Raw genomic sequence first — 26,199 nt, 5'->3', positions numbered from 1 at the left:
GCAGGGCAGTAAAGTTGTTCTGATAACTCTTTACCATCTGGGTCTAGAATGCACTTTTCAAAGCCCTCATTTCTTATTTGTATGTAATTTTCTCATAAGCCTTTGTTACAGGCAGGGAGGTTAAAGGTGTTAATTCTCATGTTTCTTTTCTTGTGTATTTTCTTAGGAAAAATAATATTTTAAATGTCTAGAAAGATCTTCCTCTAAATTTTAATTAGGCATATTTTCTTGATTTTTTTTTTAATTGACAGGAGAATGTAGAAGAGTTAATGGACTTTTTCCAGGCTAGTAAGAGGTATCATCTAAGTAAAAGATTTGGCCACAGGGAATATCTGGTCCAGAACCTCCAGTCATCAGAGACCCGTGTGCAGGGCCTTCTGAGCACCGCTGCAGCCCAGCTGACTCACCTCATTCAGAAGCACGAGAGGTACCACTCAACACTGTCCCAACAGTGCAAACTGTCTTAGTCTGTTTTCTGCTGCTATGACAGAATACCACAGACTGGGTAATTTATAAATAGAAGAGATATATTTGGTTCACAGTCCTAGAGGCTGGGAAGTTCAAGATCGAGTGAGGGCCTTCTTACTTCATCATAACATGGTGGAAGGGCATCATGTGGGAAGAAGTGCATGTGTGAGACAGAGAGAAAAAGGGAGTCAAACCCGTGATAACTAACACAGAAACGGCATTAATCCATTCATGAGGGTGGATCCCTCATGACCTAATCATCTCGTAAAGGTCCCGTCTCTTAATACTGTCACAATGGCAATTAAATTTCAAGTTTTGGAGGTGACATTCACACCACGGCACAAATGAACTGCCTGACACAAACCTTCCTCACTGGAGACCCACTACTGTTTATTCAGCGTATGTGCTGACTGCTCCTCACTTATTATTTCTGAAGAAGAATTATCTTGTAAAAATCCTTTGTGTTACAGATTTTTAAAAGCATATGCAATAGTCTAGACATAGACTGTTGCATATAGTTGCAATAGTCTGTATAATGAGCCCTACTCATGACCAATTTTGATGTAGCTACACATCTCCACCCCAGATTATTTTCAAGCAGAATTCCAACAACATATTCTGGAGAAATCAGTGATGAGGCTCACATGGACCATATGATGGAAGAGCCCACTTCTCTTTAAGATCTAGCACACTGCCGGCTCTCGCATTCACCTTTGACACTAAGTATAAATACAGAGATGCTTGTCTCGGATTCCAAATGGTTTTTCTGAGCAGCACCTGGGATCCTGTGGTCAAGTGTATGGTGGTGTCACAGAGTTCTAAGTGCCATCCTTTGCCTCTCTCCAGCATTCCTTCTCAGCTATTCTTTGAGGTGACTTAATTGTAAAGAACAAAATTTATTCTTTTAGGTTACAAAAAGCTCTGAAATGAATAGGGACATGACTATAAAGCGGCTTTCTTATGACAATCTATTGTTTTACTGTGGTTCCGCTACTAGGTAACCTTGTTGGGACTTTGACCCTCTCCTGCTCTGTTTAATGAGGATTCTGTAAGGTGCAAATTATGCAAACACTCCCCACCTAAATATGCTAATGAATTTATCACTGCAATTTACTTCGCATTCCTGATTTTAATTTGCACTCAAGTGAAAGAAACAGTTCTTTGCCTTGAATTGAAGGGCCCACCAGCTGGTTGTGAGCAGTCACCAGGGAAAGATGCTTCATCTCTTCTTTTCAAATTCTATTTTAAAAGACATAATTATATTTCTAAAACATGTATCTACTACTGATTCCTTCACCTGTTCATTCCTTCAAGGAACCTCCCTTGAGAGTCTTCCCTGGGCCAAGCTGGGGACTCAGCCCAGGGTTGCAGGCAGTCTAGGAATGATAATGGTAATGCTGGTAGCAGAGTGTACTCGTCAGGGTACTCCAGGGAAACAGAAACAACAGGATATGTAAACATATAGACAGCATCGTTTGCTGTTTCCAGCTTGCAATACAAATAGCTTCCTATATAAATAGGAACTAGCTCAAGCGATTATGGAGGTTGAGAAATCCCATTGTCTGCTGCCTGCAAGCTGGAGACCCAGGAAAGCCAATGGTATAATTCAGTCCAAATCTGAAGGCCTGAGAACCAGAGGGAGCTAATGGTGTAAGTCCCAGTCCAAGGGCAGGAAAAGATGAGATGAGAGGTCCCACTGTAAGCTGTAAGGCAGAAAAAAAAGGGACAAATTCCTCTTTCCTCTGCCTCTGTGTTCTATTCAGGACCTCAGCATATTGGATGATGCCCGCTCATGCTGGGGAGGGCCATCTGCTTTACTGAGTCCACTGATTCAAATGCTGATCTCCACTGGAAACACCCTCACAGGCACACCCAAAAAGAATGTTTCGGCCAGGCGCAGTAGCTCATGCCTGTAATCCCAGCACTTTGGGAGGCCGAGGCGGGTGGATCACGAGGTCAGGAGTTCAAGACCAGCCTGGCCAAGATGGTGAAACCCTGTCTCTACTAAAAATACAAAAAAAATTAGCTGGGCGTGGTGGCACGCGCCTGTAATCCCAACTACTCCGGAGGCTGAGGCAGAGAATTGCTTAAAGCTGGAGGGGTGGAGGTTGCAGTGAGCCAAGATGGTGCCACTGCACTCCAGCCTGGGCAACAGACCCAGACTCCATCTCAAAAAAAAAAAAAAACAAACAACAAGAACGTTTCATCTGGGCCAGTCAAGTTGGTCCATAACACTAACCATCACACAGAGTATTCCCTGCCTTTGCCTCTTTGACTTTGTTTGTGCTGTTCTTGACACCAGGATGTTTAATCCACCATCTCACCTTGGAAACTTCTGTCTGCACCGGAGTGGTCCTCCTGAATGTTACTTTCTCCCAGAGCTCTTGCCAACTTCCACCCTAATGATGTCTCTCTTGTGCTGAGCTTTCTCTGCCCTTACTCTGCTAGTACTTTAGTAATATCTTAGCTGCCCATTCTTGTAATTCTTCTGGAGGGTAAAGATTTTCTGATTCAAACCAAAGTAATATGGAGATGAATGTTCAGGCACAATAGCAGTTAAGCTACAGGTGAGTTTGGAGACCACATTCCTAACTTTACATCCTTTCCGTCTAGAGCAGGGTACCTGGATGAAGACCAAATGGAAGTGCTATTGGAGCGGGCTCAGACAGAAGTCTTTTCAATCAAGCAGAAGTTGGACAATGACTTAAAGCAGGAAAAGAAAAAGCTCCACCAAAAATTAATAACTAAGAGAAGACGAGAGTTGCTACAAAAGGTATATAAGGCATGATGCTATTTATTCTTTGCATAGGCACTTTCTGATACCCATCAAGTGCCAGGTACTGTGCCAGACATTGCCATTGGTGAACTAGGATCAGAAGGGCAGCTGGGCAGGCACCATGATGTGCCATCTACTGTTGATTGGTAGCGACTTTTTGGAATGCTGTGTTCAGCAGGATGCTACAATTCTTATCCAGCCCAAGCACAGCAGAGGGTCACAACAGACTAGTAATGTCTGCATGGGCAAGGGAATTAGGAGTGCTGGTTTGAGTGACTAATGATGATGGTAGGTGCTAACATTTATTGGCTGCTTACTTAGCACTGTGCTAAGCGTGTTATATAAGATATCTTGTTTAATCTGTATATTAACCCTATGAGGGAGGTACCACTGGGTTTGTGTGTGTGTGTGTGTGTGTGTGTGTGTATGGTCAAGGTCAAATATCTAGTAAGTGGCATGCATGGCATGTATTTGGGGACTCTAAGAATATGATAAGGCTGGAGTGCGCAGAGGGACGAGGGTAGGGCCTGAAAGGGAATGCAGCAGCAAGTCAACGGGGGCATGGTGTGCCGGGCTAAGGGGTTACCTTCCATCCAAGGATAGTGGGGAATGTTGAAGGGTCTTCAGGAGGTGAGAGGGACATCAGATCTGTGATTTAGGAAGCTGAGGTGAGCACCATGTCAGATGGAGTTGAGGATCCTGGGAATACAAACCCCATGGGAGGCTCTGGTACTTGGCCAGGTGCGCGCGGATGCAGGCCTAAACTGACACAGAGCCCTGAGTACAGGGGATAAGGACAGATTCAGGGAATGTATGGGACATGCAGGGTGACACCCAAGTAGTTGGTTGACACCATTTGCAGGGAGGGGATGAAGAATAACTTTCAAATTTGATCAATAGAAACTCTGCTCTTTATTACCAAGTTTGGGACCCAACAGAAAGCCATGATTCTGACCTTGATCACTGATGCATACCCCATCTTTGCCATCTTTGAGCATCACACCATTCATCTCTGAGCCACTGGTTAAGGGATTGAAACAGTGGGGCCCAGGGCTCTATTTCCTTACTGTCTTGCCTGATCCAAGGTAAGTGTCTAGAAAGAAGGATAGACTCCACATCCTATAGGAGATTCTGGCAGTCTTCTGTGAATGTTATTTCTTGCAGCTACTTTTGATAAACATTACAAGTGGCCCAGAATTAGGATGTAGCTCCATGAAGGCAAAAACTTACGTTGCATCCCCACTGTTGACAACACTGCCTGACACCTGGTAGGTGCTCAATACATATTTGTAGAATGAATGAATTGATACTCTCTGGTTACCAGGACCCATGAACATGGGTTATGGTAGACTAGTAATGTCTGCCTGGGCAAGGGAATAGGAGTGCTGGTTTGAGTGACTAATGATAATGGTTGGTGCTAATATTTATTGAGTTCTTAATTTGGAAGAGCATCTTATGTTCTCTCCAAATAGAACCGAGACTATCTGTGGACCCACTGTTATAAAGAACACCATAATGGACATCTTTATGCATCTCAATTTTTTTCCCACCACGGGGCCTTTGCACCAACTGTTTTTTCTCCCAGGAAGGTTCTTTCCCCATTTCTTAACCTGATTCAGATGAGACCTCCTTCCTTAGGTCTCACTTAGATCTTCTTCCTTAAAAGCTTTGCTGACCTCCTCATTTAAGTTGTCTCTCAATGATCTTAGCTTTTTGGTTCCCCCTTTATAATATTACAACTTGCAGATCCTGTGTGCCTAGCACATAGTAATAACACTAACAGATGTTTATTGGCGTAAACTACTCTATGTCAGGCACTTTTCTAAGAGCTGTATGTGTATTAAGTAACTCACATAATCTTCACAACTCTTCTGAAAGGGAGGTCCTATTATTATCCCCATTTTACAGATAGGGAAATGGAGGCACAGAGAGGGTAAAATACCTGCTTTGGGTCACTCAGCTTGTGAATGGAGGAGCCAGGAGTGGAACCCAGGCAGTCTGTCTCCTGGGCTTTACCTACTCGACAAATACATGTTCAATGAATGGTGAACACATAGGGATTCTACCGTATTTTTTTTAAACAGTAACTTTCTAGACCTGGCACAGTGGTTCACAGCTGTAATACCAGCAGTTTAGGAGGCCGAGGTGGGTAGATCACTTGAGGTCAGGAGTTCAAGAGGAGCTCAGCCAACGTGGTGAAACCCCAACTCTACAAAAAATACAAAAATTATCTGGGTGTGGTGGTACACACCTGTAATCCCAGCTACTGGGGAGGCAGAGGCAGCAGAATCACTTGAACCTGGGAGGTGGAGGTTGCAATGAGCCAAGATAGTGCCACTGCACTCCAGCCTGGGCGATAGAAGGAGACCCTGTCTCAAAAAAATAAATAAATAAATAAATAAATAAATAAATAAATAAATAAATAAAATAAATTAGTTTTTTAAAAAATTAGCCTGGCATCATGGCGCACGTGCCCATAATTGCAGCTACTTGGGTGTCTGAGGCACAAGAATCGCTTGAACCCAGGAGGTGGAGATTGCAGTGAGCCGAGATCGCACCATTGCACTCCAGCCTGGGCAACAGAGCAAGATTCAATCTCAAAAAACAAACAAGCGAACAAAAAACCAGAATAACTTCCAAATGTGAGATTGTTGGGGAAAAGGCTATAAACATTCTGTGCCTCCTGCAACAAAGTGTTTCAGCCAAAGGACTGTACCCGCCAAGCCCCACCCCCACTTAATTTTCTTTTCTGAAACTCCAGCACAGGGAGCAGCGCAGGGAGCAGGTGTCCGTCAGCGAGGCCTTCCGAGCGGTTGAGGATGCCGGCCAGTACCTGCACCAGAGGAGGAGCCTGATGGAGGAGCACGGCGCCGCCCTGGAGGAGCTGCAGGAGCGTCTGGACCAGGCCGCCCTGGACGATCTCAGGACCCTGACCCTTTCGCTGTTTGAGAAGGCCACCGACGAGCTGCGGCGCCTGCAGAACTCAGCCATGACCCAGGAGCTGCTCAAGCGCGGGGTGCCCTGGCTCTTCCTGCAGCAGATCCTGGAGGAGCACGGCAAGGAGATGGCTGCACGGGCCGAGCAGCTGGAGGGGGAGGAGAGGGACAGGGACCAGGAGGGTGTCCAGAGCGTGAGGCAGAGACTGAAGGATGATGCTCCTGAGGCCGTGACAGAGGAGCAGGCAGAGCTGAGACACTGGGAGCACCTGATCTTCATGTGAGTGCCTTTGCGGGTCGTAATCACCCCTCCCCATCCCATTGATGCCAGGGAGATTCCTGCCCTGTGGTTGTGGGGATGGCCAAGCATGAGACACCTGGCCCCAGACAGATGAGATTACCAGCGTTAATTAGTCATATAAACTCACGCCCCCGGGGGAGGACCTCGAATGTCACGCAGGACCCTACAAGGATTGAGCAGAGTGCAGAACCAGGGCCATAGGGTTTGTAGTAACAAGAGGATGGGTGGCCCCTGGCTTCCAGGGGAAAATGTGATTGCCTTGTCTGAATAATTCCCTGGGGTTAATAACTGCAGGGAGCTCCTCAGGGATAAATGGGAATGTGCTGGTTCCCCTAATAAGAAATGTCCCCTGGGGAGGGGCATGATCCACGGGAGCAGAGGGGGAAGGGGAGCTTGCGCTTAGGCCATTCCAGGCCCTGCTAGTTTCACCAGGCATCAAGGCCGCTCATGATCTTGACCTTCGTGTTAGTTCTTCCACCACACTGCATCATCTTTTCACCTGGCCCTTTCATCCCTGGTCCATTTCTCGGGCTATGTATCTTTATTATTACTTCAAGAGCCATGTAATGACTTCCACTTCTGAGTAGGATGCAGTGGACCACACCTAACACTCCTGCTGCAGTAACTAGAAAATAATGGATACGTTTATTTTTAATATTTATTTTTTGTAGAGACGGGGTCTCACCCTGTTGCCCAGGCTGGTCTCAAACTCCTGGGCTTAGGCAATCCTCCCGCCTCAGCCTCCCAAGATAAATTTCACAAGTAAGTTTTTAAAGACATGGGAGAGTGGTGGAAACAATGAAGACAAGTCGGAGTCATATTCCAGAGGGGCCAGTGCCCACAGTTCTTTACTTCCCTGAAACATTTGCCAGCTCTTTGTGCCTGCTGGGATTGGGCCTAGCCCAGGAAGGGAGCCTTTTGTGCTGTAATAGAGACCAACAGAGCTTTTGGTGGTTGTTTGGGGCTGGCAACAGATTGGAAACTGGAGGGGCCTCTAACCTAGCCAATGTAGAATGAGACATGGGCAATGTAGACCAAAAGACCCAGGACCAGCACTTATGTTTGTGCAACTTGTTTAACCTCTCTGGGCCTCAGCTTTCCCACTTGTAAAATGAAGACCACAAAAACTAAATCAAATCATTTAGGTGCTTTTGGCAGTACATGGCACTATCAAGTAGTTTAAATGTGAAGACAATGTTTATGTAAGAGCCTGGGCTCACCTTGGATGCTTTAATGGACATAGGATCTGTCTGCAATTTCCCTCCTCCCTTGTAGAAGTTATCTCCTAGAATCTTGCTGGCCTCCATGATTTAATGTCCTTTCCTTTCCTACACAGTTTTCATCCCCAGGGTCCGACCTTGCTACCAGGAAAATAGGTCCCCAGGTGTTTGCAAAGATTGATACTATCTTGGTTTGTGTTAAGTGACCTTTGGCCCTTTCCCATCTCTCTCTTTTGTGATTCTGGCCTCATTTATTTTTTAATCCTTGTTAGCTTTTGCTTTCTTGACAAGGAAAACAAGATTCTGTCTTCTCTTAGTCCATAAAAATCAGATCCTTAAGTGTCATTTCTTATTCCCATGATTTGCCCTCAACAGTATTTACTCAGCTTAGCCTACATTCCAGAAAATTCTCTTCTCATGTTCAAACTGGCTTTGGACTCTTGGTAGCAAGTGAATTAACTTTGGCATTCCTATTACCAGCTGGTCATTTTCTTCAACTTCGTTTGGATTTGTTTTGCAGGGAGTGTTACTAAAGCCACTGCTGATTTAGCCATTTAATGGGAAAAAGAGAACTCTCACTTGGCTATCAGAGAAGTGTATGATTTTTCCAAGGGTTAAAGAGGATCAACTCACAGTGTATGCAATGTGAGTCTGCTCATATACTTTGCTTATTTAAGATTCTAAAAGGTTGCAGCCTTTATTTCCGAGGCATTATGCAAAAATGGCTTTGCACAATAGATTTGAAACACATTTTTAGAAGCTTTCCAATTTCAACCAAGATAGGGTTACTGTAAAACTGGTTGGCTAAAGTAGGAATTAATGAGGAATATCTTTGCAAGAGAAAGTGTGTCTTTGAGCCTTCTTTCGGAAGTTCCTGTCTTGATTTCAAACTCCTTCAGGGCAAAGATCTCGCCTCCTGTATTTCTGTATTCTCTTGGCACTTACGTAACAGAGGATTAAGACAAGAGTGCTCAGGGCTGATGTGGTTTGAAAGTGGCAGGAATAATGACTGAGAGTCATCTCAGAGTTGCTTTCACTTTGGATTCGGCGTAATCAGCAAACAGCGGGGCAAAGGCTTTGCACAAGGGAAGGTGCAAGGGGGCTGCTGCAGTTTCCAAAGGTTGCTTTAAAAATCGTTGGGCCCCATGAAGTGAGGAACCCAAGACGGGTGTCACATGACATGGGGTCAGGCCTCAGACTGTTGTCAGCAGAGGGCCCCCGTGGTCTCTGAAGGTCTCATTCTCTTTCCACGAAAGACCTTTCTAGCAGAGCCACGGCCCCACATTCCCACGTTGAGATTTGGTTATGGTAAACCTGACTCTGGCCAACCACGTTGGGTGTTCTGCTGATAATTCTGAATTTTAAAGCATCGGTCAATGCTGGCTGCATTGACAGAACATTACCAGAACATTCAAACACATCTACAGCTAATCTTTGTTCAATGAATAATTCTGTCCAGACTTTCTGAGCAGATTTCCTCTTATATCTTGTGGGCCAGAACCAGCCCCCTTGAGGCTGAGAAAGCAATTGTATGGCCATTCTCTCCATTAGAGTGGGCTGTGGGCCTTGCTGGAAAGGAAGAGGGACTGTTCATCCATTTCCTTGTCTGTAATTTGGTGTAAGGAACAGCAATGATGTATGTCATTGCATTTGTTTTTTAACACTACCATAACAAAGTACCACAAACTGGTGGCTTAAAACAACAGAAATATATTCTCCCACTGTTCTGAAGGCAGGAAGTCCAAGATCAAGGCATTGGCAGAACCATGCTCCCTCTGAAGGCACCAGGGGAGACTCTGTTCCATACCTTTTCTTAGCTGCTGGTGTTGCTGGCAGTCCTTGGCATTCATTGGCTTGTAGACGTCTCACCCCAATCTCTGCCTCCATGTCAGATGGCCTCTCTGTGTGTTTGTCTCTTTTCTTATAAGGACACCAGTTATATTGCATTAAGGGCCCACTGTGCTCCAATATGGCCTCATCTTAGCTCACTTCTTAATTACATTTGTAAATACCCTATTTCCAAATAAACCAACATTCACAGGTCCCAGGTTAGGACTTGAATATATCTTTTTGGGAGCCACAATTCAACCCATAACACTAAGTCAGTCAGCATGGTTCCCAGCATGGAATCGATTTTCACTGAATGACAGCTGTCAGTCATTACCCTTTGGAACCAGTCATAAGGGACTCTCATTTCCCTGACCTCCCTGAGCTGACTTTTGTGTGTCTCTCCTCTGTCCATTGGTCCTACATAGAGAATGCTGCTGGCCAGGCTCCACAGACAGTGCTTTGTTTACACGTCTGTTTCTGAAGTGAGACCAGGTTAATTGCAAGGTCGTGGGCACTGGAAGGCCTGTTCCCTCCTCAAAGACACCCTCACAGCCTGGCCTCATTCAGCTCTCATTCTTAGCTCCAATACAATGTCCTATGCAGCACGACATGCATTAGGTGCTCAAGGAATGCCTGTGGCAGGAATGCATGATTAAGGAGCCAATGCTTTTTCTGCAGACATGGATATGAGGAATGAGCTTTGCATCTCTGGCTTCTTCACCCCAGCCCAGCCCCCAGGCTTTCTCTGTGTTAAGAGTGTGTCTCTGTTCTTCCTCCCAGGAAGCTCAGCTCCTCAGTCTTCTCCCTGTCTGAAGAGGAGCTGCTCAGGATGAGGCAGGAGGTCCATGGCTGCTTTGCTCAGATGGACAGGAGCTTGGCCCTCCCCAAGATCCGGTCCCGAGTTCTGCTGCAGCAATTTCAGACTGCGTGGCGAGAAGCAGAGTTCGTGAAGCTGGACCAGGCCATGGCTGCCCCTGAGCTGCAGGTAGGATGGACCTGTCAGTGGCCGATTACAGAAGCAGGGCCGTCTCCCAGCTGCTGGCCCTACCGGGTCTGGCCTCTTCCCCACCCTGAGCCCATCTCACCTCATGCTCCCCTATCCTCTCCTCTCTGGCCGCATTGGTGTCCAGCTATTCCAGGAATCTCCAGGGCTGTCCCAACTTTAAAGTGTATAGTGGACACTGCTGGTGCTGTGCCCTGATCCTGATGCCTGGGCTGTTGCACCATCCACCAGCAGCTGTGTCAGCCTCGCCCAGCCACGATCTCCTGAGGGAAGCTGCCTGTCCTGAGATATTACTCTGTCTCTCCTGCCCCCTCCTCCAGCCACAGCTAATGACTGACTCTGGGTACAAAAGGCCTTTCTATATGGCATAGAGGAGGGATGCTGAACTCAACTCAGGTGGGTTAGGGAAAGAGGGGCTCTTGCACAGGGTCTTAAAGGATGATGACTGGCAGCTGCCTTTTAATGAGCAGCTATTATGTGCCCGAGGGCAGACAACTGTTTGGTGCAGTTTTTGCTCCAAAGCCCCCAGGGACCAGTTTAGGCTCAACTTTACCTGAGACCACAGCCTTGCTTGGCTCTTCCCTTTCCTGTCCTGTTCCCTTCTTCCCCAACAGGTTGATCCTAAAGAGACCTCCTTCAGGAAACCACCTGCACCTAATCCCTGCCTCAGGCTCCGCTTCTGGGGCTCCCAACATAAGATAAGGCCTTCGAACTTCTGTTTTCTCTGCCACATATATGCTTTGCAGGCCATTGAGGTCTCTGCTCAAATGCCACCTCCACTAAGAAGCCTTCCCTGAGCACCTGTCTAAAATTACCCTCTCCCTAGGCATTCTTTATCACATGGTGGGTTTCATGATTTTCTTTATCATTATCTGAAATGTGCTGGTTTCTTGACTTGCCCTTTGTCTGGGCTTCCACTAAAAATAAGCTCCCCGGCCCATTCACCACTCAAGGGTGCTAAGTGCATAGTAGGTGCACAGTAAATTTTGTTGGCTTAAACATCCCACCAGCCAAGCACCAGATGTGTGCAAAACATTGGGGCTTCTCTTAAAGTAATAATAGTTGAGACTGAAAACATATTAAAATCACTGAAGCTTACATGATCTCACCTGAAGTTCACAGCAGTTCTAAGAGGTAATATGGTGTCCCATTTTACAGATGAGAAAACAGCCCAGCAGAGGAAAAGTGAGTGGCCCTATAGGAGGTAGAGAACTGGGCTGGGAGCTGGTGTTTCCTGACTTTAAACTCACTTCTTTTCCTTTAGAGAAAGAAAAAAACTCAGACATATCCTTTCTGAATGTAAACCAGTGGATGCAGAAACAACTTGGAATCTTTGACATTCTTTTAATTTTTTTTTTTTTAAGTACTGTTGTTTTTTTCCCTACTTCTGTTCTTACAAGGATGTGGGAGATACAGAATAAGAGTAAGGAGTAAATTATCAAAAATTTTAAATATTTTTGAACAATGGGGGAAAATAATTTTCACTTCACCGAAGCGAGGGGAGGGAGTCCATAAGCCACTGGTTCCCCTGCCTTGAAGCTGGTGAGTCCCGGCAGGAATGAAGTTTCTGCCTTCAGAGTCACCCAAGGTGCTTGGTTTTCAGATGGAAATGGCTGTGGCCACTGCCTCAGAGGAGGCAGATGTCATCTTCCTTGTCACGAAGGTGCTCGCTCCACATTCTCCAGAGGGAAGGCTGGGCCAGCACGGTCAGGCTTTTGCACGGATGGAGCCGCAGCTCCCTTCGCTTGCTCAGTCCCGAGATAGCGGCAGAGAAGGTGGTGGGAGAGCCTGCTCTCAGTTTCCTAAGCACCAAGGCCTGGGGATAAAATTGTTGTTTTAATCTTCATGTTTTCATCTGTAAAATGGGTGTAATGAGGGTATACGGGGCCAGGTGGAGCAATGTTAGTGGATGCTTAGTGCATTCCCCGTCACTTGGCCGTTCTCACCCACCGTTGTGTCACCACCAGGGAACCCCTGCATTTCTTCACCACATACTTCTCTTTGATCTAGGCCCACAAAACAGGTAGTGTCTACTGTTTGACCTCATCTGCTGGTGGCCCCCAGGGCTCCCAGACCATTCACGGACATGAGTTTCAAAGGCACTTGCAAACTCTAAAGAGATGTGCAAGTCAGATTCACCACCCTCTTCCTTGAGCCCTTTCTGTGGCCCTCTGAGCTGGGATCCAAGTTCCAACATGACCTCAAGGCTCCCTGTGGCCTGGGCCCTGACCAGACCTGTGCTGGGAAAGTTCTCAGGGGAGAGGGAAGGTGGGGAGGGGAATCCTGACTTGTAGGATTTGCCCATTTCCATGGTGTAAATCCTCCCGAGGCCAGTTTCAGGCTACCGGCTTGACATCACTGCCTGGGAGTTGGGCAGAGATGTGCCTGATGGGCTCCCTGCCTGGCCCTCTCTAGGGCTATCCCCTCCCAGCCCCAGCCTATACCCCAGGCTTCCAGGTCCTGTCCGCCAACGTGGCTCTGCTCCTAGTGTCCTTATTTAGTTTCCATGTTTTCAGACTGTTTTCTCCGCTGTCATGGAAGCATTGCAAGAACACAACAGGGACCTCATTCATCGCGTCCCCTTCTCAGAGAGGCTGACAGGTCTGAGGTCCCGTGGCTAGTTAGGAGGTGGACACGGCTTGGGTGTGCTCTCTGACTGCAGAGCTGAGGTTCTACCCAGCAGGCTCCCTCTGCTCCCTTTGGTGGGAGGAGCCCACCAGATTGTGTGAAGATCAAAGGCTCTGAAACTGAGCTCCTTCCAGAAGAACATACCTCTCTCCTCCCCTCTCTGGCCTAAGGCAGAGTTTTGCAGTTCTGGGAGCTGCAGAAACTTCTCTTGACCTGCAAAGCCCTGGGGGGGAGCTGCATGGACTTGCTGGTGATTGCCTTCTTACCCGTGTCTTCCCCAACCCCTCTCCAGCAACAGTCCAAGGTGAGAAAGTCACGGTCCAAGAGTAAAAGCAAGGGAGAGCTTCTGAAGAAGTGCATCGAAGACAAAATTCACCTCTGTGAGGAACAGGCCTCTGAAGACCTGGTGGAAAAGGTCAGTACATCTGCTTCACCCAGCTGTTTCTCTCTGCACATGGCGGGGCTGGTCTGATAGCTGACACATTTGCAGGCACACAGAGCCCTTGCGGCTGTGCCATCCATGTCCACCCAACCGCTCACTCACTCAGGTGCTAAGGTAAGAAAGAGTTGGAAGACCCTCCTCCTGGGCCTTTCCCCTGTGCATTCTGTTTGGAACCCTCTCCCTCCACTTCTCAGTCTGGGGATCTCACTGGATCCTTCAGGCTTCACCTCGGGTGCTGCCTCCACTGGCTGAGTCACTTGCTGTATTTGTGCCTGGCTCTATCCTGGGGCGTGTGCACCTGCCATTTCACCTCCATCACATTCTTTTTCTCTCTCACACTCTCCTCCATGTTCCCACAAACTCACCAGGCTCTCCCTTCAGCCCCATTTTTTTTTGTTTGTTTGTTTTTTGTTTTTTTTGAAATGGAGTCTTACTCTGTCACCGAGGCTGGAGTGCAGGGGTGTGATCTCGGCTCACTGCAGCCTCCGCCTCCTGGGTTCAAGTGATTCTTCTGCCTCAGCCTTCCGAGTAGCTGGGATTACAGGCACCCACCATCACACCCGGCTAATTTTTGTATTTTTAGTAGACATGTGGTTTCACCATGTTGGCCAGATTGGTCTCAAACTCCTGACTTCGGGTGATCCGCCCACCTCAGCTTCCCAAAGTGCTGGGATTACAGGCATGAGGCACTGTGCCTGGCCCAGCCCCATTTCATATGTGATGTTCTAGCACACACCACACAGTCTCCTAGGATGCTTTAATCTGTTTTCTTCTGTCTTTGTGGAATTACTTTTCCACCTCTATTTACCTGGATAAATAACTTGTGTCCTTGCTGTCCTGAGGTGTTCCCTCAGCTCTTGGATGTCTCCCCTTCCAAGAAGCCTTACCCGAACACCCTAGATTTTCCCACTCATTCCACCCCACTTCCAACTCTTCCTTACCATAGCACCTATCACATGCTTAAGTTGTTCCACAAGTATTTTGGGGAGGCAACAGTGTCCCAGGCACTGTGTCAGTTAACTCTGGGGTTGCAGCAGTGACTGAGGCAGCCCTGGTCCCTGCTCTCCGGTAGAGGAGAGCCCGTTCTAGTTGGGGGATATGGATCATAAACACTTAAAATGTAGACTGTCATCAGTGCTATTAAGGAAAGAAATTAGATAATGTGACCTTACAGGTGAAGTAGGCTGGCAGCAGGGTGGACTGTAGGTAGGAGAGGAGGCAGGGTCTCCTCTGCAAAGGCGCTGCTTAAGAGTAGACGCTGTGTAACCGCAGCCTGAGTGTCTGTCTGCCTTCCCCAGCACCCTGCAAAGGGTGGATTCCCAACAGGAGTATGTTCAGTGAATGAATGTATGAAGCCATGCTTTAGAGCTGCTGTTTTTGTTCTTACCTTCCACCTGTCTCCTTTTTCTAGATTTTTTGCTTGTTTTTATTTTAGTGCCGGTGTATTTCTCAGAACACGAATGCACGATCTGGCCAAGAGCCATAGAAACTGCTCTGGGCTCAGTGTCTCCCATCAGGTGTGTCCAGGTTGTTGATGTCTTAAGGGATCCAGGAAGTGGCAACCCTATTCTCACCCAGGTTCTATATGAAATTGAACAGTAAGACAAAGATTAGGCAGATAGAGGCAAAATGTCATCTTACCTATTGTTAAAGGCTAATTCAAGAGATATACATCAATGTGAGAGCCAGTGGGCTTGCTAAACTACCTGAGTATTAAACAAACTCCATCAAGCAATCACAGTATCACTAGGGGGTTCCTTGTGGGGGGCAGCCTACCCCTAGGGAAGCAGAGCAGAAGTTGGGGTCCCAAAGAGAAGCGAGAGAGGTAAGCCAAGCTGTCCCAGTTTATTCCCAGTTTACAGCAAGAAGAGGAGAGAGCTGGAGAGAGGTCGGGTGTTGTGCACTTTGAGCTCCTGGCACAGGGAGGAAGTAGCCATACTCGGGGGTAGAGGGAGCATTTCCCTGAGTACCGGCTGCTTTGTGATCCTCTGTAAGAGGTGAAACCCGCCAGAGTGAAGGTGACAGTTGTCGGAGAAGAGCTGCTTGTGAAGGGAAAGCTGGAGTTTGGTTTGGCAGAGGGAATGGGTATCCTGGACTGTACTGGAGGCCACAGTGCACAGAGGGAACCCAGAGGGTTGAAGCCCTGTGACAAGGCTGCTTTACTGGAGTGCTGGGTCATGGCCAGTGGTTGGGGGAGCAGCCCCGTGGAGGAACCTGCTCAAAGGCCAGGCTGAGAAAGCTAAGGGCCATCTCACCAGCACCCTTGGAGCAGAGTCACAGGATGAATGTCTGAGCGAGAAGGTGATGCAGAGGTGGTAACCCATGGGGACATCAGGTGCAGACCGCACCGCTCCCACCCAGTGGCTCAAGGCTGGACCTCAACACCCTCCATAACCCCTCCCTGGCCCCTACCTCGTCTCCTCCTGCTCTGTCTCATAATTATTTCTTTTTTTTTTTTTTTTTTTTTTTTTGAGACAGAGTCTCGCTCTGTCACCCAGGCTGGAGTGCAGTGGCACAATCCTGGCTCACTGCAAGCTCTGCCTCCTGGGTTCACGCCATTCTCCTGCCTCAGCCTCCCAAGTAGCTGAGACTACAGGCGCCCGCTACTACTCCCGGCTAATTTTTTGTATTTTTAGTAGAGACAGGGTTTCACCGCATTAGCCAGGATGGTCTGGATCTCCTGACCTCGTGATCCGCCCGCCTTGGCCTCCCAAAGTGCTGGGATTATAGGCGTGAGCCACCATGCCCGGCCTCTCATAATTATTTCTAATCCATCTCCTCTGTTTCCAGCCTTGCCTAGCACCATTTTTGCATAGATACATGCAGCAGGCTCCCTACTGTTTCCTGTTTGTTCCCCCTTCCTTCCAATTAATTCTCCTTGCAGCAGGGAGCATCGTCTTCCTAAAGCCCAGCTCCAATCCCTTACGGATCCTGAACCAGCAGACCCATCTCCTTTTTGGCCAAAACTAGTCATTTTAATAGAAGGAACTAAGCACATTCCTTCTTGTAGTTTTTTCTTTTCTTTTTTTAAAACCATGTCATCCTGAAATAATTGAAAGAATCAGAACCCAGTTTTCAAGAGTTTATCCAAGAGAAAACCTGGGAATTGCCGTCTGGGAAATACAGACCGCAGAGAAATGGGGTCAGCACGCTAAAGCTAAAAGTTAAGGTCTTGCTTGTATAAGAATAAAATAAAGAGATTTAACAGGATTACAACATTTTCTACACAAGGCTAGTTTATAAGTTACAACAGTTTAATTAGTTACGGTTTGTTTTCTTTTCTGTATGGCTTGTTTTCGTTTCCTTTCCAATTTAAAAGAGTATATTTAACATTCCGTCTTGGCAAATGTGATAGCCAGGAAGTCTGTGTGTGAGAGAAGAGGGAAGTTAATCTGTAAGGAAGATCAACAGTGCAGAGGGAAGGGGTCTTTTCTGGCGCCCTCTAGTCATTTACAGCATTTTACAAAATAATGTAGTCTGGGAAGAAGGCTAATCTGTAATCAGAGAAACAAAAGGTCAGCCGCTTAGGTTACAGCTGCCTGTCACATGACTCAGGCCCTATAATCATATTCCTTTAGGGCACCCAATAATTTAAAGTTTCTGTAACTTAAGTTTCAAATTACTTATCTTCACAACCATTTACATTTTCTCTTGGTGGCAAGTACAGAATATTGTTTTCTTTGCCTTTTAGTTTTTTTCTCTTTGTTTTTGCCCTGTTCAGGATTTTTGTTTTATTTAGACATTTTCAGTGCTTTATATCTCACATTACCACTTTTCTTTCTTAGTTTCTTTCAATTATTCTTTAGTTTTTAATTCCAGTACTCAGCATTATTACTGAAAATACCTCAACCTCATTCATTTTCTTTGTCACCCATGGTCCTTTAGAAGTTTATTACTCTCCCAGGCCTCTGCTTTCATCATAGTGTATAAAAGAGGGCTCTGTGTATAATTAAATAGGCTTAGTACACTGTACTAATATGACACAGTGATACTAAAGGAAAAACTGTTTCTAGTCTCTATCAAATTCCTGTCAGATACCAGTCTTACAGCTGATGCTCTTCATGAGCGTGAATCTCCATACTCATCACATTGCTGCAAGAATGGCATCTTGAAGTCCATTCTAAGCTCAAAAAGGTTAGTGCCCAGCCCAGGGTCCACCACCAGGCATGTGATGGGACCTGGCCTGCCTCAGCGCTCTGTGCAGCGTCTCCTAGTTCACACTGGCATCCTGGTCCCATGTAACATACTAGTTATCACTTCTTCCATAACATGAACAAGGGATCCAAGGCAGATGGGGAAGAGACATCTGAGGATCTCCATGCTGCAGAGGGTACACACAATGACAGCCTGCCTTGGGAATCCTTGTGTACTGGGCCACCTTATCCAGTTGACACAGGAGGGACAGCATCACTGGGGGCTGTGTTACTTGTTCAGGACCATCCAACTAATGAGTTGTGACTCTTGCAACTCAAAGCCACGTCCATTTGGATAGGAAACCTGGGTCTTTCCAGCTCACCCATCCTAGTCTACTTGCCACACATTCATAGACACTTAAGGAAGTTCCACAAGAGGCATTTGGCAAAAGAAAAAAAAAAAAAGAAAAAAAAGAACAGGAAAAAGGAGCAAGACATAAGACACTGACCAAGAAGAACACGGTGCAAGAGTAAAGACCAGCTGAACCAGGCAGGTGAGCCTGGCAGGTGAGCCTGGGAGGTGAGCAGAGGCCTTCAAGGGACGGGGAGGTGAAGGGAGCTGGAGGTCTGCGATGCCCTGAGCCTGTCTTGGCACCCTCCCCTGCCCTGAGCTCATGTCTATGGTTTACATTTGGGGCAGACCTTTGTCCTACCTCCCAGCCCACATGCACAAGCTAGACCCTTCACCTGGTCCTGGGCTGAAGACACAGCCATCTGCTCCAGCACTGGAGGAAGGACTGGCCAGTTGTTGCTCTCCAAGGTGTTTCCAAGGGTGATTTAGATTTCGTTTTTGTCTTATGCACTGATTGAAGAACTTACCTCCCTTCCTAAAATGTGATGGCATTTTAATAAGAATGGTGCCTACTTCCTTTGTTTGCGTTTTAGTGCCAGGCACCTTGGTAGACACTGTATGTGTATGTATTAATATATGCATACGATAGAGGTATATGTATGTATGTGTGTGTGTACATATGAGCCATCCACATGTGAGTTCTACATATGAGTACCTATATGTACATCCATAGTCCATATATATGCTAGTGAGGTGTACTGAGAGCTAAGTGCTTTCCATCTATCCACTCTAATCCTCACACAGCCTGTAACAGAAGTGCCACTGTCATTGCTCTATGAGAGATAAGGGCTTTGAGGTGCAGGGAGGTGAAGTGACTCCAGGGTCATGACTGGTCTTCAGACTCTGCATTCTTGCTGCTATACTGACCTGTGCCTTGTTCATTACATGCTTTACCCTTCCCAACTTCCACCACAAGTAAGAACCATCAACGTCCCTGTTTTATGGATGTGGAAACTGAGTCTCAGAGATGTTAGTGACTTCGCCCAGGTTCCTTTATGTAGCCCGGCAGTGGCAGACCCAGCACGGGAAGCAGAAGCTCTCTGTTCTGTGTCACTGTCACACCACCTCCTGACCACATGCCCTGATCAGAACCGTCAAAGAATGTTTCCACCAAACAATGGTGGTTATTTCCCATGGTTTCACAATGCAGGGTGAGCGTGCCTTGGCTCCTGCATCTGTGAAATGTGGCTTGTGACAGTGATAGCCCACTAGTTACAGGGCTTTTGTGAGGTGCCTTTTAACTTTGGAGTGGGCTGTAGTGCTCCTCTTCTTTCCCACTAATGGAGCAGCTCCACATGCTACGTGATCCAGGCCTCACAAAGAAAGGCAGACACGAGGCATTTGTCATCTGTGACCTTTTCGTGACAGTCCATCTTCACAGTCGGCCATTTCATTGTGGCAGGTGCCAAGAGAATAGACACTCTTGAGTTGACAGCTTTAATGTTCCTCCTGAATTTGATCGATTACATCTCTTAGCACTTGCATGGCGGTTGTTCAGATGTTTTATTTGCAGGATAATTGCAGAGGGAAAAATGACAGCTCTCGTTCTGTGAATGCCCACAACTAAGAGTTGCTTGATCATGATATTAATCATGGTTTTCCAGAGAAACAGAACCCATAGCAGATAGATACATAGATGGGGGGTAAGAGGGCAGATAGATAGGAGGAGATTTTTTCAGATTTATTCAGGGAATTGGAACATGCAATTATAGAGGCTGAGAAGGCCCACTGTCTGCCATCTGGAGGCTACAGAACCCGCAAACCTGGTGGTATAATTCAGTCTCAAGGCCTCAGAACTAGGGGAGCTGCTGGTGTAAGTCTGAGAGACCCAAGGCCAGAGAACCAGGAGCACTTTAGATGTCCAAGGGCAAGGAGAAGACGGATATCCCAGCTCCGGAAGAGAAAGAGAATTCACCCTTTTCCCAACTTTCTGTTCTATTCAGGCCCTGGGGATTCGATGACAGCCACCAACATTGGGGAGGGTAGTCTCTACTATCTGCTGATTCAGATACTAATCTCTTCCAGGCTGGCACCGTGGCTCATGCCTGTAATCCCAGCACTTTGGGATGCCGAGGTGGGTGAATCACTTGAAGTCAAATTCAAGATCAGCTGGCCAACATGTTAAAACCCAGTCTCTACTAAAAATACAAAAAAATTAGCTGGGTGTGGTGGTGCACACTTGTAATCCCAGCTACTTGGGAGACTGAGACAGGAGAATTGCTTGAAGCTGGGAGGCAGAGGTTGCAATGAGCCAAGATTGCGCCATTGCACTCCAGCCTGGACGACTGACCGAGACTCTGTCTCAATAAAATAAAATAATAAAATAACAAGATGCTAATCTCTTTCAGAAACATCCTCACAGACACACCCGAAAATAATGTTTTACCAGCCACCTGGGCACCTCTTAGCCCAGTTCAGTGACACATAAAATTAACCATCACAATCATGTCTTGAGAGTGGGAGGTCCCTTGGAGTTCATGAAGCTGGAAAGATGGAGCTGCATCTTGCTGACACTGCCCAAGAGGCCCACTGTGGAGCCCAAGTCTGGCAGGCCATGTGGTGTCCCCAGAGGGACTTTGAATTCACCGTTGGGCTGCAGAGTATGCTGGGACTGGGAGCACCTGCTGGGTGACCCCTTCCTTTACTGAAATCTTCTGCAGATATCCATGCCAACCCTCAGTCCCAAATTGATATGGCCCTTGTCTGGACTCTTCCATCCAACAGAAGGGGAAAGAGAGGCCAGGAGGCATTGGGAAAATTGTCCTCAGCCACACCAGCATCGAGTGGTGGAGTTGGTATGTCTGCCTCCATAGCCCAGGACTGTGGCTGGGACTGCAGGGAGCTGTTAGGATGAGAAGGCCTTCACCTCCCAAGATGACTCTTTGTGTTCTTCCCACTGCCTCCCCTGTGTCCTCCCCTTTGTCTCATTTTCTGTCTTCTCCTTGCCCTTCTCTGTTCTCCCCCATCCCTGTTCCTTCTGCTTCCTTCTTTAGGGAATGTTTTGTATGGTGATTCCTCTGTGCTACGCAGTTTTAAGTTTCTGCTTTTGAGATGTTCACAGTTTCAGGTAAGCAGCCAGTTCTTCCATCAAGCATTTAGAAGTTTGCATCCTGCTTTCAGATAGAAAATCCACCTGACTACTCTGTAACTCTACCTCGAATGAGTGGCTGTGCAACTAATTCAGAAAGACTTGTATGACTGATTCTTGGCGGAAAGGAGAGACCGACAAATATGAGCCTCTGTGCCACTTTTTCTGTACAACTGGTGGATTAAGGGAGGAAGGTGTCAGCTCTGGTCACAGGTAGCTATCCCGTGGGGCCAAAGTGACCAGATGAGAAATGGGAAAGTCAGCTACAGATGTCTGGTCCTTCTGATGGACTGATTACAAATGCACAGACACAGAATTTTCAGCCTGGAAGGCATTGGAGGGCATATAGACTTTAGAATAAGTTAATCAAGTTTCTGAATAAATTTCTATTATGATTGCATTAAACTTACAGATTTATTTAGTAGTTGCCTATCCTATCCAAAAATGTAGAATATTTCTTATTTGGAGCTTCTTTTAGGAGCTCTAGTGAAATTTTACAATTGTTTTCATGAGTAGGGAGATCGTACATCTCAATTTGCTTGAGACGGTCCCAGTTTCCTTATCATCCTCATGTCCCTTCCCATGAGCCCTCCCTTTCTCTCAGCTTAGGAGAGAAATCATATGGTGACCTTATACATAAGGTCTTATGTATTCTTTATGGTGATTCCCAGACACAATATAGGTTTGGCTGTAATTGTGAATGATTTGATTATATGTTTTAGATTATTCAATGCTGGCATAAAACATATAACTAATATTTATAAGCCTTTCCGGACTCCTGTATGCTATCCTGGGAGCCAGACTGCTGGCTCCAGAGTCTGAGCTCTGCCATGTTCTAGCTGTGTGACCTTGAGCAAGTTATTTAACCTTTCTCCACCTTAACGTACTCATCATTCAAGTGTGGATAATAGAAGCGCCTACCTCCTAGGATTTATCTGTTGATTCCATTAATGTTTTATGCAGTCATAATGTCAACAAATGATTACAACTTTGTAGCCTGCCAATTCTTACACCTCGTTTCTTTTTCTAATTGCTGTTTCAAAGTCCTTATCTGCTTGTTCCCCCATCTCTCTCATTTCTATTAATTGGGTTTTCTCTGGTTTATGGATCTTATATTCCTGCTTTTTTGCATGCTTGGTAATTTTTGATTGGATGCTGGGCATTGTAAATTTCATGTGTTGGGTACTGGATTTCATTGTGTTCTCTTTAGTAGGGTTAGAGCTCTGACAAGTAGTTGAATTACCTGGAATCAGTTTTATCCTTTGAAGACTTGCTTTTAAGCGCTGTTGGCTTGGGTTAACAGCTGCGTTTAATCAAGACTAATTTACTCCCACTACCAAGGTGATGCCCTTCTGTGGATTCCGCCAAAAGTGTTATTGATTTATTATTGATTTCTAATTTCATTGCATCTTAGAGATCACAGTATGTATGAAGATTCTTTGGAATGTATTGAGGCTTACCTTGTGGCTTTACAGTAGGTCTGCTTTAAAATATTTGTTCTCAAAAAGGCTGGGTGTTTTCCGCTGAGTATGGAAAAGGGAGTATTAGGAGGTGGGTGGGAGCCGGGTCATGAGGTCTGCAAGGCTGCACTTAGCAGCTCAGATGTTTTGAAGTAAAATCAACAAGATTTAGGCATTTTGTAGAGAATATTTGGTGGGGAGTACCAGTGAGGAGGTCTCTGTTGGTCCGTCCTCCTCTCCTAACCTCTGCTGTGGTTGGCTTAGGGGGTTTGGGCCTCATCTTAGTTTGACCTAGTCCTTTCTTTCTGCGTGTCAGCCTGTGCTGAAAGTTACAGCAGTCCCGTCAGGAAGGGGATTGGCTTCTGTGAACCTACAGGTCCCTGTGGCACAGGAAGGTCTCATGCCACAGTAAGGATACGGTTGACCTGAGGGGGGGATGTCAAAGTTGCTGTAAGTGATGCTCAGTTGGGTCAGTCCCGCCACCCTCCCCAGTGCAGTGTCCACTCGGTGCAGGGACATTCTGGCCACCTGCCCTGGCCTCAAGCCGGTCTCCTCAGCTTGGGGCAAGTTTGTCAGATCTGTTGGACTGTAAGGCTGTCACTCAAAATGCCTCCTGGCCAAGCCCTTCTTTGCTGAGTTCCTCGGCAGGACAGAGAATGTGCCTTCTTTCTCTTGCTTCAACATCTGAGCGAGTCCACAAAGCAGATTGGAGACACAGCACAAATTATGTGGTTCATGTTTTACTTACCAATGATTGGAAATAGATCTGTCTGTCCACATCTATCTATCTATCTTATCTATCCATCCATCCATCCATCCATCCATCCATCCATCTATCTATCTGTCATCTGTCTATCTGACCCTTGAACAACATGGGGGTTGGGGTGCTGACCCCTCACACATCACAGGTGGAGCCCAGCAGGCTCACCACGTTAAACAAACAAAAATCAAGATTTCAGAGGCTACTGTGTCTATGATTTGTAGAGCAGAGTTCCCAAAGACAAGGTAGCTCCAACAGAAAGAGACAGAGCACACTCCAGAGATCTGTGGGGCATCCTCAAGTCTTCGGCTAAGTCCTGCGCGTGATGTGCATGAGTAGAACTTGCGTGTAACATCTGACTCCCCCCAAATATGCCATTATACTAATAGCCTACTGTTGACAGAAGCCTTACAAATAACATAAACAGTTGAGTAATACATATTTTGTATGTTATTAAATATGTGTAAGAAAGTAAGCTAGGGAAAAGAAAATGTTTTTAAGAAAATCATGAGGAAGAGAAAATATATTTACTGTTCATTAAGTGGAAGTGGATCATCATAAAGGTCTTCATCCGCATCATCTTCACGTTGAATAGACTGAGGAGGAGGAGGAGTAAGAGGAAGGATTGGTCTTGCTGTCTCGGGGGTGGCAGAGGTGGAAGAGTTGAAGGAGGTGGAAGGGGAGGCAGGAAACGCAGGCACACTCAGTGTAACTTAAAATATTTTAATTGATACAATATTGGTACATATTTATGGGATGCATGGTAATATTTTGTTACATACATAGGATGTATAATGGTCAAGTCAGGGTATTTAGGATATCTATCACCCCATGTATTTATCATTTCTATGTGTTGGGAACATTTAAGTCCTCCCTTCTTGTTATTTTGAAATAGAAAATACTTTGTTATTAACTATAGTCACCCTAATCTGCTGTTGAACACTATGTCTTATTTCTTCTATCTAACTGTATGTTTGTCCTCATTAACCAGCCTCTTTCGTCTCCCCCACACCCTTGCCCACCTGTGGTAAATATCCTTCCACCCTCTGCCTCCATGTGATCAGCCTCTTTCCTCTCCCCCACAACCTTCCCCACCTGTGGAAACTATCCTTCCACCCTCTACCTCCATGAGATCCGTTCTTTTTGCTCACGTATATGAGTATGAACATGTGATGTTTGTCTTTCTGTGGCTGCCTTATTTCACTTAACACTGAAGTAACTTTAATTGAAAGCAAATCCACGTGTGAGTGGAAACAGGCAATTCAAACCCGTGTTATTCAAGAGTCAACTGCTTATCTACTTATCTATTATCTATTTCTGCTTTTTGCTTTATCCGAAACTTGAAGATTTTTGATATCAATATATGAGAGTTCCCTTGTTACTTTTCACAGCGGCATAGCATTTCACTGTATATGTGAGCCTTAAGTGATTTCGTCCGCCCTCAACTCCTGGATATTTAGGTTGTTTTCAACCCCTTGATATTTTAAACAATCCTAGACCCTCTGCATATATCCTACACCCCTCTGTAGTGAAGCAGGCAGAGCAACTATTGCTATCTCCATTTCACAGATGAGAATACTGAGGCTCAGAAAGAGTGAGAGGCTTATCCAAGGTCACAAAGCTGGTACATGGTAGAACAGAGCATAAAGCACAGGCCTCTCCATGTCCATCCCTGCATTCGACTACCAGATCCATTTGATGGATCCAGAAATGAAAGGACATTTCAGTTCCCCTTTGGTGTGATTCTTGTGCTATTTTTGAACTGCGTATACACAGATTTCTCAGAAATAATCTTTAGGAACACGTAAATATAAATGAAAATGACATAACCATATTTCCTCTTCACCCGTTATTTCTGGTCTTATTATAATGATCTTGCTCTCTGTCTGCATGGCACATGTACCATGTATCTCTTCACCCATCCACTATTCATTCACTGTTTCCAGGTTTCATGATGTGTCGTGCATGCACCGTGCACTAGAAATGCCTTCATTCAGAAGTGGAACTCCTGATTGCCAGCGACGGTGCATCCTATTCTGTTTCTGCAGCTGCCTCGGCAATTACGCACGGGTAGTTGGTTCTTGTCAGGAATGGCCCTTCACACTCTCTGACTTCAGAAGGGAATAGAGTTTAAGCATCAGAATAATGTGCTGCTTTTCAGTGACCTGACAAGAGAGAACCCTGATAGTCCTTAAAGAGCTCAGAAAAGAAGGCATGTTGAAAGGGAATCCATTTAGGAAGGGAAGAGAAAAATCCATCCATCCATAAAGATTGGGAAAGTCTGCGGACAGTTATCCTCACATCTCCCCTTGCCCCGTCTTATCCCTTGAGGCAGCCTCTGTCAAATTCATCTCCCTGAAGCACCATTTTGAGAGACATTCCATAGCTTCCCACTGACCCCAATAAAATTCAGATTCCTGAGCTTGGCATTCAAGGCCTCATGGTCAGACTTCATCTTACCTTTCTAATCTATCCAGTTTGGACCTTTCACATGCCAAAAGGTTACCCTGGCTATCTTTGGATGGTTTTAATTTAGTGACTTTTCTCCCACTTTTCTAGATTGTCTATTTTTAACTTTTACTTTTCATTTTTATCAAACATACGCATGCCTTCTTTTAAAGAGTCAAATAATTCTACAAGGCTTGTGCTGAAAGAAGAGTAGCTTCCCCCAGCCATGCACGCACACACACATTTTCAGCTCCCCAGAGTTAACAGCTTCTAACTGTTTAGCTTGGTCTTTTG

At 46.1% G+C, this 26,199-nt stretch overlaps 1 protein-coding gene across 17 annotated transcripts in view; it reads left to right on the top strand.

Moving 5' to 3' along the window:
- Positions 1 to 26,199, top strand: part of EVC2 (EvC ciliary complex subunit 2) — a 147,957-nt gene that overhangs the window by 80,711 nt on the left and 41,047 nt on the right. For all 17 annotated transcript variants that reach the window (XR_010156413.1, XR_010156409.1, XR_010156411.1 and 14 more), the window contains 5 exons: positions 252 to 427; positions 3,082 to 3,241; positions 6,006 to 6,460; positions 10,312 to 10,516; positions 13,455 to 13,577. Coding sequence is in view for 12 of the 17 variants with exons in the window: in XM_001155613.4 (XP_001155613.2) it covers positions 252 to 427; positions 3,082 to 3,241; positions 6,006 to 6,460; positions 10,312 to 10,516; positions 13,455 to 13,577 (1,119 nt within the window). In the remaining 5 variants the exon portion in view is untranslated. The remainder of the gene's footprint in view (positions 1 to 251; positions 428 to 3,081; positions 3,242 to 6,005; positions 6,461 to 10,311; positions 10,517 to 13,454; positions 13,578 to 26,199) is intronic.

Source organism: Pan troglodytes, chromosome 3, assembly GCF_028858775.2.
Source record: "Pan troglodytes isolate AG18354 chromosome 3, NHGRI_mPanTro3-v2.0_pri, whole genome shotgun sequence".
NCBI lineage: Eukaryota > Metazoa > Chordata > Mammalia > Primates > Hominidae > Pan > Pan troglodytes.
This window is presented reverse-complemented; position numbering and strand designations above follow the sequence as displayed.